The sequence below is a fragment of the Cheilinus undulatus genome, linkage group 9 (genome assembly GCF_018320785.1).
Source record: "Cheilinus undulatus linkage group 9, ASM1832078v1, whole genome shotgun sequence".
In the NCBI taxonomy this organism is placed as follows: Eukaryota; Metazoa; Chordata; class Actinopteri; order Labriformes; family Labridae; genus Cheilinus; species Cheilinus undulatus.
In genome coordinates this window covers 26,138,299-26,157,092 of record NC_054873.1, presented here as the reverse complement: position 1 = coordinate 26,157,092, position 18,794 = coordinate 26,138,299, and the positions used below count along the sequence as shown (strand labels likewise).

At 38.5% G+C, this 18,794-nt stretch overlaps 3 protein-coding genes across 3 annotated transcripts in view; 2 read left to right on the top strand and 1 right to left on the bottom strand.

Annotated features, from left to right (window-relative positions):
* Positions 1-3,703: 3,703 nt before the first annotated feature.
* LOC121515366 (piggyBac transposable element-derived protein 4-like) lies at positions 3,704-6,057 on the bottom strand. Its single transcript, XM_041796084.1, has 2 exons — positions 5,835-6,057; positions 3,704-5,385 (listed from the first exon to the last, which is right to left on the bottom strand). Exons 1-2 carry the CDS (start codon positions 5,987-5,989, stop codon positions 4,227-4,229), a joined length of 1,314 nt encoding a protein of 437 aa, XP_041652018.1. The 5' UTR covers positions 5,990-6,057; the 3' UTR covers positions 3,704-4,226.
* Positions 6,058-9,988: 3,931 nt separating this feature from the next.
* armc10 (armadillo repeat containing 10) lies at positions 9,989-14,179 on the top strand. Its single transcript, XM_041794546.1, has 6 exons — positions 9,989-10,499; positions 10,727-10,872; positions 11,023-11,157; positions 11,275-11,451; positions 12,093-12,164; positions 12,353-14,179. The coding sequence occupies exons 1-6, from the start codon at positions 10,241-10,243 to the stop codon at positions 12,602-12,604; spliced, it is 1,041 nt and encodes a 346-aa protein (XP_041650480.1). The 5' UTR covers positions 9,989-10,240; the 3' UTR covers positions 12,605-14,179.
* Positions 14,180-18,231: 4,052 nt separating this feature from the next.
* LOC121515230 (DENN domain-containing protein 5B-like) overlaps positions 18,232-18,794 on the top strand; it is a 29,237-nt gene continuing 28,674 nt past the window's right edge. The window contains exon 1 of the mRNA XM_041795892.1: positions 18,232-18,568. Within this exon, the coding sequence (XP_041651826.1) occupies positions 18,457-18,568 (112 nt within the window). The 5' untranslated portion in view covers positions 18,232-18,456. The remainder of the gene's footprint in view (positions 18,569-18,794) is intronic.

The window sequence follows — 18,794 nt, the reverse complement described above, 5'->3', positions numbered from 1 at the left end:
ATGGCTAGATGTTTGATCTCATACACTTTTGGCAATGAGTCTGGTTGAAACACCTGAATTCAATAATTAATAGGTGGCCAAATACTTAATTCCATATAGTGAACATGAGCAGCCCCTCACTACCTCCTCAATTCATTGTGTGTGTGTTAGTAACGCTGAAAGATGCTTCTTACACTCTAATCTGTTCCCTAACAGAGGGCACTCCAGTTAAACCATCTACTGAAGTCCTGTCGGACTTAGGACCATGAACTCCAGTGTGCAGACTTATAAACCAGTAAGAGAAAATGTATAAACCAAAAAAGAAATGGGGGAAAAAAGATAGCCACGGTCAGTTGAGTATGGTTTTCCTGCGGAATCACTGACTGACAAAGAATGGAAAGTGTTTTATCAGTGACAAAAGAGCAGTATATGTTTGAACTAATTAAATATTGCAGTAACTGATTGTTTTGGAATCTCATTTTTCACAACATCTAACTGTGACCAGTCTCTGCTTTTACAGACCTTCATTTTTGTTATCCTCTTATATGCAGGCAAGGACTGCCCTCTAGTGGTAGACTTAGGTACTGCATATTTACTTGCTCAGTATTCCCTGTGAAGAACTGTTATTCCCATCCTAACAGCATGCACATTTATGCCTGGCAAGGGTTAGAAATGGTCCTTAACTTATATCATAGTAATACTTTAGTGCAAGTAAGAGTTCAGCTTTTAAAAACAAAGGTTTAACAAAACATCAAAAAACTAGAAATAAGTGTTTATACTTTTTCCTGTAATACTTATGCAGATTGTGTCGTGTGTCTTCATAACTATTTGTATTAACAAGTATTTATAATGCTTGTTTGGGTACACACCACCTGACTAATGAATGCATTATCTATCTGAAGGAATTTCAAAATGTGGTAACATATCTGAAAACAACAGAAAATGTTTTGACTGAAGATACTAACAGACACAATGAAGTACATAAAAATATATCACATAAGGTAAGTAATACTGTTATGAAGTTTAGCATTTTACTGCTGCAGAGTTGAGACTAACATGCAGACACTGCACAATGAACAAACTGTGACTGCAAGTTTTTATTGTGATTTTGTATGAAATTTTGTAGAATTTAGTCTCTTTCAATAACTGTTATCTGATTAATCTGTCAAATACCCAAACAATCAGTCAGTCTGATTGCTGAACTATATCCTTTCACACAGATTCATTTACAAATTAAAATGCTTCACAGGGGAGCAGAGAAGGGACTGACAAATGGATTATTGTTAAAACAGGATTTAGAGACTGATGCACACTAATGTAAGCTCATTTAAATAAAAAATAATAATACAAGATGATAGGAATAATAATAGGCAATAAATAAACACAAATAACTTTAAAGATGCTAAATATGACATGATACCAGTATGGACAGATAATAATTCAGCACAGAGATGTATTCATGTTTGATTTTCTGTAACATTGTCACTGTTTGTGGTTTTACGTTCTCTGTTGTACCTGTAACCCTTTCCCTTTTTAATCAACTGTTTTAGCTTTTTATACTCATAAATGTCCTTCTTACTGCATATTAGCATTCACTATGAAATTATACTTGCATGGGATGGCTGTTCTCAGTTGTCTATGTACACTATAATGTATCTGTCCCTAACAAACTTTAAAAAATGAATAAATAATCACTCAAAATTTAAACATGGTGTTCACAAATATAAACATTTCTTCTCCCCGACTACAGATAACTGTACAGTTCAAAGCAGAATCAATGGGCCTACCTCACTAAGCTTTCTTCATGTAACCCTCATTCCTTCAATTTTTAAGTGTTCAAAGGACTCAACTTTTAGCTGTGAAGTTCAGCTAGTTTAAATCTTTACACTTGGGAAGAATGTGTGTTTTGTTTTAATACAAGCCCTTTGTAATGATCGTCTCAAGACAATTCCCTGCAAACCTGCTGTTTCTTTAGGAGTGATTCAAATAATTGCTAATTGTCAAGATTTGGTGGATCCAATCAGATTTCAGGGGGCCCTGTTTGGCCCTGGCTACCACTGGCTCTGCCCCTGAAATGCTGTTGATGCTATTTGCTGCAGTAATCCATCAGGACATTGTTAATCCAGATATACTCTTGTCAAAACGTTTCTTAACAGAATCAACATGGCAGCGCTGCCTGGTGCTGAAATTAAAAGTACAATACAGTTGAGTACAAGCTTCATCATCTAATGTGTGCCATATTTGATTTCATTTCTAGAATTTGCTGCTATGCCCCGGGGCCATAGTTTGTACACCCCTGCTCTAAAAGAAGACAAGAGAGCCACAATTAGGCACAGTTTTGATAGTGAAAATGAAAAACAAGGTAGTATTATGGATAGACAATAAGTAGGGGTAAAATTATGTTCAGTACAGCACTTCAAAATTGTACGTCAGTGCATTACCTGAGAAAATTACCGTTCTTCTGTCCAGTTTGGTTGGCTAGCCTGTGTTTAAATATTAGGGGTGGGAGAAAAAATTTATACAGCATAGTATTGTGATATTTTGTCTGGTGATGTATCGTCTCATCCACCCAGTATCTTTTTTTTTTTTCAAAATAGTTGCAAATATGAACTAAAGTCTATGATAACAGGAAAAAAAATCAATTGTTTGGACAATTGTTTGTCCAGTGAGATTGGCAGAGGTGACGGTCATAAAGCAGGGGAAACTTAGTACAACAAACATGGCAGCACCAGGGGAAGAACATTAGGAATGCAAGCAGGACACGAATGAGACGGACATGACACATGAGGTTTGCAAGAAGTGCTACATGAAAATAAAATACTGTGAAAATACAACAGAAACAAGGGCAAGACTAATGCTAAATTAACTTAACGGTTGAAAAAATGGTATAGATCGCAATATATGGTATCGCAATACTCACTACATTGCAAAATGTTTAAAATCACAATAATATCAAATTGTGACCCAAGTATTGTGGTAATATCATATCGTGGGGCCACTGGTGATTCCCACCTCTATTATATACTATTTCTTTTTGTAGGGCAGAAAAAAGGACACATGAAAATTAAAGCTGAAAGCTATGCTGAACAGGTCTTCACATCATGGTGTAATATAAAACTCAGAAATTGGAGCCAATTAAATTATTCATATTAAACTCTTTTTAATGGTGCTTTCAATCTGACTGCATCAATTACGGGTAGGACATTTCCAAAAAGTGAAATTTAAGCAAGAGGAATTTGTATGTCAGATCTGATTTCAGATCTTACTGAAGGGTGGTACTTAAAAAAAAGATTCTAAAAAAAGGAGCAAAAACATTTTGGAGAATTAAGAATTTCTACAACTACTAAACATCAGGGTCTTGTCTGAGTGAAGTTTAGAGGATCTTATCAAAGCCACAGGAGAGGCTCTTTAATTAGATTGAACTGACTGACCTCCAGCTGCGGTAAAATGACAATAATACAATCCTTGGAGGTTTGTAGATGGCATATGCTCATCATTTCCAATGCATATAAACTTCTCTAGGGCCTACATTTTTCAACATTCAACCCTTAGCGGTCTGAGCCCATTTTGGCCATTTTTGAATACTTTTTATTTTGCCTTTGAATACAACATAAGTTTTGTTTTTTTTTTTTTTGTTTTTTTTTTTTAACCATACCCACATTTGGTAGTGGGTTTTTTCAGCAAAACTTCCATCTACACATGAGGACAGAGTTATTATTTTATTTTATTACTATTTTATTTTGGATGCTGAAAGTATTTCACTTTGCACACAGAAATGAAAAGATAACTAATATGTTTTTTAAAAAAATGCTATGAAATTCCTTGCTGTGTTATAAACACTTGGGAGAATCTTGAAAAAAAACAAAATTTCACAGGGAGGCTAATAATTTTGTCCTCAACTGCATGTGATCTGATTATTATTTTTTCACCTTCACCTACTTTACTAAAACATTGGGCCCAAAAATACACAAAAATCATCAAATTTGAACTGAAAGAATTACTATTACAATAAATGCCACAAACATGCTCAAAGAACTGTTTTGGAGCTTAAAAAGGTAAACATAGGTTGCAAATATGAACATATAATGGTAAAACTGAAATATAGTAAAACTATGTACACATATTTCCCATAAAATATATGTATATTTATTGGAATTTTTATCCTTGTCAGACTATTTGCAAAAACAGGTAAAATTTAAATGTGATAAACTATTTACAATCATAACTTTACACAGTGGAGCACAGATTTATCTATGCCACTCCGCAAAGCAGTTTCTGTCCACAATGAGACACAGAGCCACATCACAGGACTGGCACTTCCAGGGAGTGAGATGTCTCTTTTTGTCCACCTGGTGGCAGTGTTGGCAAATCCTGCGGCCTTGTGTGGCTTTCATGCTGGCATCTGTTACCATGGCAATGGCAACAGAAATGTGGTCAGCACTCCTCCTGGTGGGCATGCCTGTGCTGTCCAGCCCACACAGCTGGGACACCAGTTCAATTAAGAAGTCCTTGTGGGACATGGGTTCCACCTGATTTGAGGCGCTGATGTCACAGTGCAGAATGTAGGCATTTGTGGTGGCAATGTCCACAAGGTGCAAAAAGAGGGTGCGGTACCAGCGTGTGGTTCTGCGGTTGGTAGAATAGTACTGGAGCAGCTGGTAGGACACGTCAACCCCACCCATTTTCTTGTTGTGGGGATGACTGGGTTTGTCCTTCATGAACTGGGTCGTGCCGGTTTTTTCCTTGGTGGACATCATTCTATCATCAACATCCATTTCCTTCCTAGGGTGATTATGAGCCTTGCAGGCACCGAGGATGTCGTTGATGAGGGGCTTGATCTTGAACATCTGGTCATATGCCTGTGTTCCTTTCTTCTCATCATTCTTTTTGGCTTCCTCTGGATCACTGGGGTGGATGTTCCAAAGCAGAGCCCTGAATCTGTCCCTCGCCATCACAGTAGCTGGAAACGGCACAGATGTGATTGTGTTCTGCTTCCAGTAGTCGGTGATACTCGGCAGTGACACCAGCAATGTGTATGTAAGGAGCCCAAGGAACTTGTAGAGCTCCTCCACTTCAACATCTGCCCATTTGTACTTCTTCCCCCTTTCTTTGTTTTTTGCTGCATACTTGTTGGTGTTTGTGCAGAGGGTTAGCACTGTGGTTGGGGAGAAGTACAGCTGGAACAGGTCCAGGGGTGAACTGGCTGCATGGGTGTCCACCTGGGCTCCTGGTGTTCTCCGTGGCATGAACCGGCTGATTTGTGGGGTAGTGTCAGAGTTGTTTCTGGTTCTCCAGGGTTCCAAGCAATGGTGTGACTGAGCTTGTGGAGATCTGGACCTCGTCTGACTCCTCCTCCCACGCCCTCTCTGGGTAGTCCTGTGTGGAGATGGTCCATTTTCCTCATACCTGTAGATGTGCATATGTACAGAGATTGTTCAGGGTATTGTTTATATGTAGATGATGATAATGGAGAAAATGTTAGCACTAAAATTCTCATTCTCTGGCTCCGTACAATAATGTGAATATTCCCTTTACAAAAGAAAACCTGACAAGTGATATTACAAGAAACAAAAGGTAACAAAAAATATAACCCGAAACAAACATTAGGAAAATCAGCATATCCATCTCTTTGAAAGGAGTATGAGAGTTTACTCATCTATGTTCAGATAAAGGGGGAAACAAAAGATTAGACATTTACCCATCTCTGTATTTATCATTTCTGCCCTGATCTAATGTAGCCTACACATAAACCTACCTGATTATATAACATTTTATGAGTGCATAACAGATATAGGTTTACAATAGAGTAATAAACGAAACAAAAGTTGTAAATATTCATGATACGTTTGCCCTACCTCTCGTCGCTGGTGAGAAAAGACGGGTCAGTCACCTCATCATCCTCAGCGCCACTCTCTTCCTCGGACGATGAAGATGAGAGAGGCTCACCATCTGCGTCTGCCTCTCCATAAAACAACTGAAATAGTTGTTGGAAATTTAGTGAACGCCTCATTTTCTCCTCGTAACAAACGTCTTTGTGTCCACTCCTGCTCGCGCCGCCAACTAAACTCCCGCGATGGCCTTTTGCTTCAGTGATCCCTTCTTCTTCGAATGGAACTCCGGTAGGCTGTACACTGGATAGTGTAATGCTGCCCCCCACAGGTTAAATAAATCCATGCAGTTTATTTATTGCTATAAAATCCAGATGACCTGGGATTCTCAGGCTGAGAAATCGCTTTCGAGATTTGACCCAACCCCTAAACCAATCATCTTTTATGCGTGTTAATGGCAGGTTGCAACCAATACAGTCATCTACTGTAACGTAGTATGTAGCATTAGTCCTACAAGTCAGTTATTTGTGTAGTCATCGCCTTCGTCTCTCCTTTACCGAGGGGTATATTTTTGGCATGTTAGTTTTTTGGTGGATGTTTTAGCTATTTTTTCTGCTCTTACACCACCTAGTTTTCATCTTCAGAGCTATCATTATATACATTTAAATAACTATTATATCTGTTTCTTATACATTGACTTGATCGGATTCCTTTCTCACTCTCTCCCAATTCTCTTTTTAATTCCACTATGTTTGAATCAATTTCTGTTTCAGAAAACAACCAAATACGAACATTGCTAACAGGACAAGGCAAAGTATAAAGGGTGCTTTCTAGCCTTTATTCTTTTGCTTTGTTCTTTATCATCCACCCAACCCCTAAAATTTAAATGTATTATTCTCAGCATTCTTTGATAGCAGGACTGTCATTACTACATCCACTCAGTCAACTTAAGCTTAAGTTTTCTCTTTCTAGCTTTACCTTTTTCAACATGTATTGCCTTAAATCAACAGTTCTCAACTGGTTGAGTCACAGGACCCTCCATCACCTCCTCAAGGATAATGGGACCCAAATTTTGGAGATCTTTTTAGTAAATCAGACGTATTCAATAACAAATAGCAGAGCTTGGGCCTTCAACAGTGTAAAAGGTGTAACAAAACAAGAGTCTCAAAGACCATTTGGCACATTTTTTATATTATGCGCAGTGGACAAAGGAATTTTAAGATCTCTGGAGATGGTCTTGTAACCTTGAGATTGTTCATATTTTTCCACAATTTTGTTTCTTAAGTCCTCAGACAATTCTCAGCTCTTCTTTCTCTCCTCCATGCTTAGTGTGACACACACAGGCACACAACACAAAGGTTGAGTCAACTTTTATATATTCTAACTGGCTTCAGGTATGATTCCTACATTGCCAGCACCTGTTACTTGCCTCAGGTGAGTTTAAATGAGCATCACATGCTTGAAATAATATTATTTGGCCACAGTTTAAAAGGGTGCCAATAATTTTGTGCAGCCCATTTTCTGAGTTTTTTTGTAAAATTATGTCAATTTTGGCTTTTTTCTTCGGCTTTTTTGTGTTGTTCCAATGCACATTAATGAAATACATGTGAAGACCAAAAACATTTGTAATTGCAACAATTTCTGGGAGAAATGGTGTATTTTCTGGAAAAATTCCAGGGGTGCCAATACCTTCATCCATGACTGCATACGTTTTATCTACCCAAAAATCTCGATGTTTAAAGTCATCAACTTCTTCCATGACTTAAACATACAACTTCAAATTCTCAAAATCTATTTCTTTCTTCCTTGTAAATACCACATAACAGGATTGGCTTGGAGAGAGCTTGAAGCTCCATCTGTTTGACCATTTTTCTACGTTACACATTGCTTCTTTGTTTTTTCTTTTTACAGCTGTAGGATCTCGCTGTCTTGCCTGTATGACCCTATCATCTACATATAATGCATACATTATTTCTTACATTTTAAAGATGTTCTCTAACTACTTACTTTTACAATAGAGTCCATAGTTTAACACCCTTTTCTGAAACCACTTTGATATGTTGAAAATAAATCCAGATCTTCGAAATTGTCAGGTCATTGATAACGAATAAGCAGCGAAACATTACATTGAAATAAAGACTACTTTCTACCTATTTACCACTTTCCTAAATCAAGTAAAAACTGCATCAGGTATATAAAACTGAAAAGGGTTTATACGAGCTGTTAGACAGCAATAAAACACTTGTACTGATGTCTAGTAATGAAGAAGCAACTTATGATATCAATAAAAAAAGTGCAGGCAGTCTCCCATTCAAGTACTCACAAGACCGTACCCTTCTTAGCTTGAGCTGGTGGAACAAATGCATTTAGAAAAACCCAGCAGCTTGTGTCCAAAACATTCTGGACACAGATTGCCATGGATGAAATGAAGAAGCAATAAGTAGCTACTCTTACTGACTTATTTATGAATTGTTCAGCCCTTTTTGGCAACTTATGACCCATGATTGCATCCTTATGGGGGGGAGTGGAGCCTATGCCAGCTGTCATTGGGTGAGAGGCGGGGTACACCCTGGACTGCACAGAACCAGGCACACTCATATCCGCACCTATGGCCAATTTAGAGATTTTAGAGATTAACATAATGAGCATGTTTTTGGTGGTGGGACGAATCCAGAGTACCCGGTGAGAACCCACATGTGCACGTGGAGAACATGCAAACTCAGCACAGAAAGGCCCTGACCAGGAAGCGAACCAGCAACCTTCTTGCTGCAAGGCAACAGCGCTAACCACTGCATCGCCGTGCAGCCCGTGCTGTATTTCTTGCAGTATCTTAATGTATTTTACTGTAATTAAAGACATAGTATTATGTAGTAAATTTGCAGTTTAACTGGTCACAGGTTAAATTGAAATTTAATACATTTAAATTATTATAAATGATTTTTAAATGCTTTTGTACTACCAATACTACTACTACTCAAAATAATGAAATAATAGAGAGACAATATTCATTGTGAAATTCCTTTTCACAAAGCCTATTTATTGGAATTAAACAGTTGTGAACCAAACAAAACAGCATTCATCAACAACTAACTGCCTCTTCATTTTTATCTGTCAGAAAACTGACACTTTAAAAAATTAAATGACAGTGCATTAAATAAGGAGGGAAGTAAAATCTGACCACGTCCGTTATTTCTTGAAGTTTAGATCCCGCAATTTTTGTCCCCCAACATCCTCAGCCGTTTACAGTAAAGTTACAGGAATTCCCTGTAAATAATGGTATTTTTAAAAAATGCTGTAAAAAAAAAAAATTCACCCAGATTGCATTGCAATTTAGAGTAAACTATTGTATGACATGAATACAGTAAAATACTGTTGAGATTTTACTGTAAGATTACAGCAAAGGCTTACAGTGTGGGGATAGGCTGATTTCTCCAAGAAGTCCATCTTTCTTACATCCTGATGTGGGCAGGTATGCAAAGGTCTCTCCTTGTTTATGTAGGCCAGTATAAACCTTACAATAAATATAATGCCTGGGTTTACAGTATAACTAGTCGAACAGGACGCTCTGAGCTAAAGTAAACGCATCGACAACAGGTAGAGATAACGTTATTGATCAGGCGCGTTCGATTTATAAAACGGTCCGGGCTTACTCCTGCGAAATTCGAATTAAACGCACGTATAATGTGTTACTCCTGCACACTTCAAAAAAGCGTGTGTGCATATTATTTATATAACGGGCCTAAGTTTTATACGAAATAGTCCGTGACACCTCTGGGGCTCCGTAGAAATGCAACCTCGAAACGAAAGATGATCAACCTCTGTGCCTGCCGTGTTGCCAAATAATACGGTTTCCAGTTTTATCAAGAAAGCTATTTCGCTGTTCCTCTGTCAAAGCTATGCGATAAGAAAACGTCAGATCGCACTATTATTTTTTATTAAAAAAAAAAAAAAAAAACAGTTTTAACGTTTGTTAGTACAGTTGATGTAGAAGATTTTTTTATTTCAATCACAATTTAAACCATGCTTGTAATAATGTTATCAAAGACCATATTCACAGAAGTTCATTATTTGTTTTCTTTCCAAGTGAACGGCAAAGGCTGAATTTAGGTTTAAACCTGTGACTGGCGGAGTTTGGGTTACTTTTTCCTGTCCAACCTGGCAACACAAGCAGCCCGGAACAACAGAGCTCATCATTGTTGACAACTGTAGCTTGTCGTCAAACTTCTTCAGTTTCTGAAACAATGAGTTCGCTAAAATTTCTTTGTTCAGGCTTTGTTGAGATATCGAAAGACTGTCGTAGTTTGTTGCTAGTTTATTAAGCCACTAGACGAACTAGCGTTTGTGTTGAGACAGATTTGGTTTCCAACATTTCAGAGCATCTGTTGTTAAGCGCTAGCTAGCTAGCAGGCTTAGCTAAAAGAGACTGCAGCAGCATGGGTGATGGCAGTATTACTCCCAGGATCGGCAACATGAAAGCGTTACTTGGGATAGTTGCTGGAGCTGGGGCTTCGTACGGTATTTATAAACTGATCAGTGGGGTAAGCATCAAGAGGAACAAGAAAAGTGCAGCCAGTGAATGTCCCGGAGTCAGAAGCAGTTCGCCCAGTGAAGTGACCCTCCAGCCGGGCAGCCTGTTGGCCAAAGTGTCTGGACTGGACGTTGTCTGCCCCCGAACTGCGGACGTTGTATCAGGTAAGAACAACCTAGTTCGGTACGCCCTAACCTATGTGCATGCTAGGCGAATATGTCAAGGCTTTTCCCATAACCATACCCTAAATCTATTCACTGTTCATTTAGTAAAACCTACAAAAGAGCACGGAGAGCTTATGGCAAACATCATGGCTGGGTTATGGTCCCCGTCAGTGTAAGCACACTTAATATAGTTTAATCTCGGTTTAATTTCTTATCCTGTCAATCAGGTGACATCATCCACCAGTCCCCTGACAACCTTGACCCACAACACTTGAAAATGCTGCTGTCATTGCTGCAGACCAGTGCTAATTCATCTGACAGATGCCGGATCCTAGTCACCTTAGGAAATGCTGCTGCCTTCACTGTGAATCAGGTACATTTAACAGCTCAATAAAAATGAGGTTAAACATGTTGGTTTTGTGTAAAATCACAAGTTATGTAAATGTGAATGAAAGTCTGACTGTAGTATCACTGAGATGCATTCAGCGGTGTAAGATCTATTCTTTTTTCTCCGATACTCTAGAATTTAATCAGAGAATATGAAGGGATTCACACAATAGCTGGTTTCCTCTCCGACTCTGCAGCAGAGGTTAGAGTTCAGGCTCTAAATACTCTAAATAATCTTTGTATGAACATCCAGAACCAGGAACAAATAAAGGTATGTTTTTGCACACTGCTCCACAGTGATTTCTCAGTTGTTGAGTCAGTTATCTTTGTTGTTTTGAAGTCTGAGACAGAAAGTTAATATCTCATACAAATTAACCTTGTTTTATAGATTTATGTGCCTCAAGTGCTGGAGCTGATTGAAGTGTCGCCAGTGAATTCGGACCTTCAGCTCGGAGCTCTCAGGCTGCTGACAAATCTTTCAGTCTCAGATAAACATCAACATTTGCTGAAGGATTCAGTCACACTATTACTTTCTTTACTTGTTGTGAGTAATGAAGCATTACAGGTAGGTGTCTTCTCAGGACTGTTTGATTTGATCACTGTTAACTATTAAAACGGTTTTATTTCTCTTTTATTTTAAACATGATAACTGTTGAATAAGAGGTTCTTTTTTATTGATTGACCATCAATACAGGCATTAGGTCAGGGCAGATGAATCCAGCCAAGAAACTTGAGTGATGTTTAAAAAGGGGATTTATTTTCTGCCTTATTAGTTAAAAAGTTCAATAAAGAGACAGAAAAATTGAATGTACAGTACATCTGAAAATGAGACAAATTAAGTGAAGTTAGGATAACGATCTATAAACAGGGATTTTGAAAACAATGGATAAATCGATGTGGAAAAGATAATTAAAAGTAGGTTGCCATCTTCAATTTCTTTTTGGACCTCAAGTCTCTGTTTTTTGGACATGAACAACAATTGATAGGTTTTGTGGGGGGGGGGGTGCCTGCAGAATTGCTCAACCTGTTTATGATTTTGATAAAGCTGTTTTTAACCAGTGTCTTATTTTTAATCAAAATCATGACACCTGTAATGCTGAGAAGAATTATTTAAAGTCTCAAAAAAATGAAGTGTATGTCAGCTTAAACAGTGCTGATGTGAACTCAGTCTGGATGAATTAAGCTTTTCTAATGTTTGTTTTCCAGGTTCAGGCTTTAAGAGTTCTAGTGAATTTATCATCTAATCCAGATATGATGGATGACATTGTTCAATCTCAGGTAAGAAAAAGGGATCCTTTATTTTTCCTCTTCTTGTCATTTCCATAACTGTTGCAATTTACATGTTTTAATGAGCAGCAAGCCAGTTTAAGCTTTTTGTCTAGTGTCTGCTTGGTAGTTAACTCTTGTGGTCTTGATAGTTTAATAATGAGTCATCATGTTGATGCTGTAGTGTTTTTCCCTTTAAGGCACCAGCTTCTGTCGTGTTGCTGTTTGATGCTCGGACAGCCTCTTCAGTGCTGCTACGGCTACTGATGTTTGCTGGGAACTTAAAGGCTTGGAGGCCCTCTGCACAGGTGGCTGATGAACTTAGGCGCAAACAGGATTGCCTCTTCCGGGTCATGTTGGACGAGTCCTCTCAGCTCCACGGCAGACTGGTCCAGCTCCTCTCACACCCTGATGGGGAGATTCAGGCCCAGGTGGCTCGCATCTTGATGTAGAGCTCACAGTCTGCACTCTTGAACCCTGCACAGCTTTAGCTTTCACACTCACCTTACCAAAGCCACCAATCTGTCACCTTCCGCTGTCATTCTTTATCTTCTGACATTGATGTTGTGAGAAAGCAGGCTGCTTTGCAGCTTGTTGATAGAAGTTTACTGTCTCTATGAAATCCAAAATATTACTGCACATAACTTATTTATTCTGCCTCACCATCTGCTCTTCACAGATTTGCAGTTTGTTAGAATTCCACTACAATCAAGGAGAAATGAGTTTGTGGGGTGTAGAGAGAAACAATCAAGTGTATAAAAATGATGCCTCTCTGGGTTTTCTTCTTGCCAGCTAAAGTTTTCTTCTCATTTCCTGAGACTGTTTCCCCCTAAAACTCAAGAGTGCCCTTCCTCTGACAACTTGACGTGCTTTTCTGAAGAAGTATTTCAGGTGAAATTTCTTTATCTAAACCCACTGCCAAACATTTTTAAGAGAATTTTGTCTGAATGACCTGTGTGGCATGAGCCAAACCACTCTGTGGTTTTAAGAGACCCTAAGTTGACGAGCTGAGGAGGTTTTGTGTTGCACACCTTTGCATGCCTTGGAGACAGGAATGGATGGATGTACTGCAGCTCCAGTCCTCACTTAATGACCTTTTGACATGCTGGATTTTGAGATCATGGTCCACATCAATGAAAACAAGATCTTTTATCTATGAAACTATTTATTATGATTGATGGATTTAATGTAAGAGCCAAAGCATTGTTATAAATAGAGAATGGTCAGCTTTACAGACCTGAAAGGATGTGGGAAGTAGCTGGAGAACCCTGTAGTGAAACACTACTTCCACATAAATAACACATAGGTCAGTTAGAGAGCTGGCAAGGATACAGCATGGGTTCACTTTTAAGCTGCACTAACCACAGATGTAAAACTCTAAAGTTCATGTACAGTCGTGTAGCATCTTTCAGCTGGAAACCCCTGAGAGAGGAGCTGTGCAAGGCAGCATGGAAGACGGATATCTGGACTGTTGTGAGCACTGTGAGCCCCAGTGTGGACAATGCAGAATTTTCCCTTGAAAAGAAACACCATGACTGTATTTGTAATATTATTATGCATAAAGTGGCGTTTGACTTACACCAGTGATTGAATGTTAAAGAGAAGCCTTATGTTATGTTCTGCCCTTACTGTAACAAGACAGGCTGTGAGTGACAGATGTGGACTGGAGCTGTGAACTCATCTGCTGACTTGTTCTATCTACAGAGAGGAGGATGCATGTAGATGCATTCTTATTTGCATGGACATGTGGTGATTATCTCAGAATATGGATTTTAATGCAAGGATTTTATAGCATGAGCCAGTCCAGGTGTTAAAATGCTGCACATTTTTTATGTTTGGACAGAAACTTTATGAAGCCCAAATCCTAAATATCTCTCAGGAGACACGGTTTACCAGAACTGATGCAGCAAAAGGCTGATTTACTTGTGACCTATATTATTGTATTTATTTAATGAAATTAGATAGCATTTTGCCTACAAAATGAGAATTATGTTTATGTTTGGTTCAATTAAAAACATAGAATGACATTTTGGATATTCACGTTGTTATTTCTTCAATATATTCAAGTATCAAAACTTTGAGTTTTGGACTCCCTCTGCTGGTGTTAGATGGTAGTCTGGGACAGCTGTTGGGTTTTTCTACCTCATTGTTTACTGATAACATCTAAAAAGAAGGAAAGAGAGGACTCCTGTCCGTGAATAAAAAAAACATCTAATCCATGGGTTGAGTTTAATCAGGTTCTGTATGTTTTTCTATAGTCTAAACTTTAAAAAAATCATGTTTAAACGTATACATACAGTATACTATATGATGTTGGAACTTCCATGGTTTTTGCAGGATAACAGCTTAAATTCTGCTCCACCAGTGACTACGTAAGAGGTAATTTAGAGTAATTATGTGATTTCTTTGCTGCTTTTTCCCTCCTTTTTTCCATCCTTGTCTACATTTCAGAAGCTTTTGTATGATTACCGTGATCTACCTTTTGAAAGCATTTGAAAGCATACAGATTTCTGTAAAATTTTAATATTCAAAAAGATTTAAAACAGAGAGCCATCAAAAAGTAAGTAAAGAAAAAAAATGACCTGCAATATCCTGAAATCCTCAAAACACTGGTTTCTACATTTCACACGTTGCGACGTAGAATAACAAGCATTTCATGACAGATGCAAACCACTGCCCATTTTGATGATTCTGATTTCAAAGAAGTTTGGGCATTGTATAAAATAAATACAAATAGAATGCAATGAATTGCAAATCTCATAAACCCAAATTGTATTCTCAGTAGAATATAACATGTTGAAACTGAGACATTTTACTGTTTTATGAAAATTGTTACTCCTCATTTTGAATTTGACGGCAGCAACACATCTCAAAAAAGTAACAGCAGGGACATGAGTTTACCATTTTATTGCACCCCCTCTTCTTTAAATCACTGCCTGTAAACATCTGGGATGTGAGTAGACCAGTTTCTGGAGCTGTGGGAGAGGGTTGTCATCCCATTTTTGCCCAATGCACATTTCCAGCTGCTCAGCAGTTTTTGGTCTTCTTTGCTGGATTTTTCTTTTATGATGTTTTCTATTAGTCAAAGGTCTTGACTGCAGGCAGGACTCTTCTGCTGTGAAGCCATGATGTTGTGATAGATGCTTTATAGTGTGAAGCATTCTCTTGCAGAAATATGCAAGGCCTTCCCTAAAAGAGGCATTGTCTGGATGGGAGCATATGTTGCTCCAAACACTATACACTTTTTAGCACTGATAGTGTTTTTCCAGATGTGTAAGCTGCCCACGCTATAGGCACAAATGTAACCCCTTACCATCAGAGATGAAGGCTTTTAAACTGCGCTGATAACAAGCTGGATGGTCCCTCTCCTCTTTAGTCCACATGGTGTCTGTGGATTTCAAAAATAATTTCATTGTTATTCACCTGACCACAGAACAGTTTTCCATTTTCCCTTGGTCCATTTTTAAATGTGTTTTTGCCCAGAGAAAATGGTGGCATTTCTGGATGGCTTTTGCATAATACAGCTTTAACTTGCATTTGTGAATGGCACAGCAAACAGTGTTGACAGACAATGATTTCTGGAAGTGTACCTGAGCCCATGCGGTGATTTCCAGTACAGAATCATGCCTGTTTTTAATGCAGTGATGCTTGAGGGCCCAGATATCACAAATATCCTGTTTTGACCTTTGGCCCCTGCCTTTGCGCACAAAGATTTATCCATCTTTTATGACCTTTTATGACCTCAATTTTACATTGAGGACTTTTATACCCCAGTCTACTCCCAGCCCCCAGTCAGATTTTTATATTGAATAAAGCTCAATTGTTTTATTTTTATTTTTATTTTTTTACTTTTTGTATTTTATGCACTCCGGGCACTTTATTTACGGCAAAACAAAAAAAATAAATAATCACCAAAATCTGAAATGTGGGTCTTGAATTTGCTTTACAGTCAATATCATTGAACTTTTATGGTTAAAATTTGGAGTTTCTGTGCATTTCTTGCACCATTAGTTCAATTTAATATTATAATAATAATAATAATAAAATTCATTATTTAATTAAAAAGGATAAGACTTTTATTTTTTCCTTATTATTCCCAAACATTGACAAACCAGGTCCCAAACCAGTGACCTCCAATGTCAAATATTGCCATATGGTTACATGGTATCCATTATAACACCAGTTCTCACGAATGGTTGGGTACAGGTGTTTATATTCTACTGTTGATACTTGTGGCTGTTTGGTCCATTAGATTTTGAAATGTGCCTGTGGGGGACAGAGGAGAGATGGAGAGGCTGAACCAAGTGGCACAGAGCTTAGAGTATGAAGCTCAGGAGTTGGCAATCTGTAATGCTGGTTCATTCAAAATGTTCAGGGCTCACATCCAGACCCCCTGTAGTATGGCACCCCAGGCAACTGCCTATTGCTGCCATCAAAATTGAAAATGAGCCAGTATTTTTCATGAAATGGTAAAATTTCTTGTGATGTTTTTTCCTGTTGTGAATAAAACATGGATTAATGTGATTTGTAAATCATTGCATTCTGTTTTCATTTACATTTTACACAGTACACCAACTTTTTTGGAATTTGAGTTTTGAATGTTTAATATATTTTGAAAAAAACCTAATATAATGATTTCATCTCAAGGTCTGATTTACAGAAAACACACATAGCCTATCAGCTTCCCGCACCAACACTCCTATTAAGTTTAGCAGCTTTTTGCAGTTAGTTCTTGATTTTGTATGAATGTAGAGATGAGTCATCAGTGTCTCCCACTGGTGGTGAACCAGGGTCTAATCAACCCCCTAAATCCATAACATTTAATAGGCAATTTCTCTTGCCTACCTTTAATGGAAAGCTGTGTGGAAGGTGTTTTTTCAGTCAACATATTCAGTGATTTAGCACAGTGGTCCCCAAATGGTGTGGCAAGGCACACTGGTCCTAGAGGCATATCCAGGTGCACTGTGGGAATTTGTGCAACATACATTATTACTAAAATTATACAGTGACTAAAGATACTATAACAAATACAACAAAGGTTATTTTACATGAATATATTTATGGTGTGCCTTGAGACTTTTGCTTGATCTCACGTGTGCCTTGGGCAAAAAAAAAAAAAAAAGAAGTTGAAAGCCACTGATTTAGCATATCTTAACCTACACTGGATTGGTTTCCATCTTTGACACATTAAAGGGGATGTTTATCAACATGCCCCTTTTATCCAAATATTTTGCAGTTGATGACTCAGAGAAAAATGTTTGGACATTCCTATCCAGTACCATCACTCACAGAACATGTTTTTAGTCTTACTGCTTGGTCAGACCTGAATGTATCTGTGATGGGTCATTCATTAAGGAGCCGGTTCAAGGAGTTGGCTCTTTTATGTGAGGATAAGATCTGGATACTGCTTGAGAGCCATTTTATATAAGTTTTACTATAACTATTGTTATTTTTACATATGTAGTGTGTGTTATGTGATTTGTTAGTACAGATAATTGTTACTCTACACTACTGTACCACAGGCACACCACATATTAAGGACTCATGCTTGATGGTGTTACATGCTTTATATCAGGTGTGTCATACAGCCCAGACAGTGAGATTTCATCTGACCTGCTAGGTGTTTTGGGGAGACTATAAATAGTTTCATCAATTTAAAAAATGAGCATAGTCGGAGTAAAATACCAGCATAGCCCATATATAAAAATGGGGAGTGCTCCTTTAAGCACTTACAATCCAATTTGCTCTCATATTTCTATCCAGTATGACAAGCAAGTCATTGGCAATACCTTGATACATTGCTAGCCTTTTTATAATCATTGGATGGATTATTGTATTATGGATACAGAAAAAATGGCTAACAGACTAGATTAAGGATAGCAAGACAAATATCCCACGACTATTAGTTTATTTCCGCTTAGACGGATTTTTAAATTAAATCCCTGCTTCTCCCTTATTAAACTGATGACGAATGTGATGGGTAGCACCTTTCAAAATGAGGCAGATTTCGCACTGATGATGATATTGCGTTCAGCTCTATTGTTTCCTCCCTCCCTCTCCTACTCTCGCAGGCCTACACACTGCCTCCTCCCCCTCCTTCCCCCAGGATGACCATCTCTGGATCCTCCGGAGCTCCAGCAGAGTCACACCGCGGATCGGAGCGTGCGGTCGGCCAGGCGAGCAGCAAGCCAGCGCACCGATCAGGATCACCGTTTCGGATTAGCCTCCTCGCTCAGCTATGAACATCCACCACGTCCAGCAGTAGAAGTAAACGGAGCTCTCAGACACAACCGACGCGTCGAGGATGAACGGGACTGCAGGATCGAGCTCGGGATCGGCTTCTTGCCGTTTCGCCCACTATTTTGTTGTGTGTGGGGTGGACACGGAGACGGGCCTGGAGCCGGACGACGGAGCAGGTACACGGTCTATAAAGCTCAGAAAAACCCACCAAGAGCAAAAAATACAGACTCAGATTTTGATGTGTTAATGTCATGTTTCGATTCCAAACATTTAACACTTCATGTAGGCCATGTTTGTTTGTGTGACATCCATTTGAATAATTTGGTTGGACGTCACATTTCTCTTCCTCTCCTTTGTTGACAACATATCTGTCAGAGGACTAGCTCTTAATTTGGCTAACAA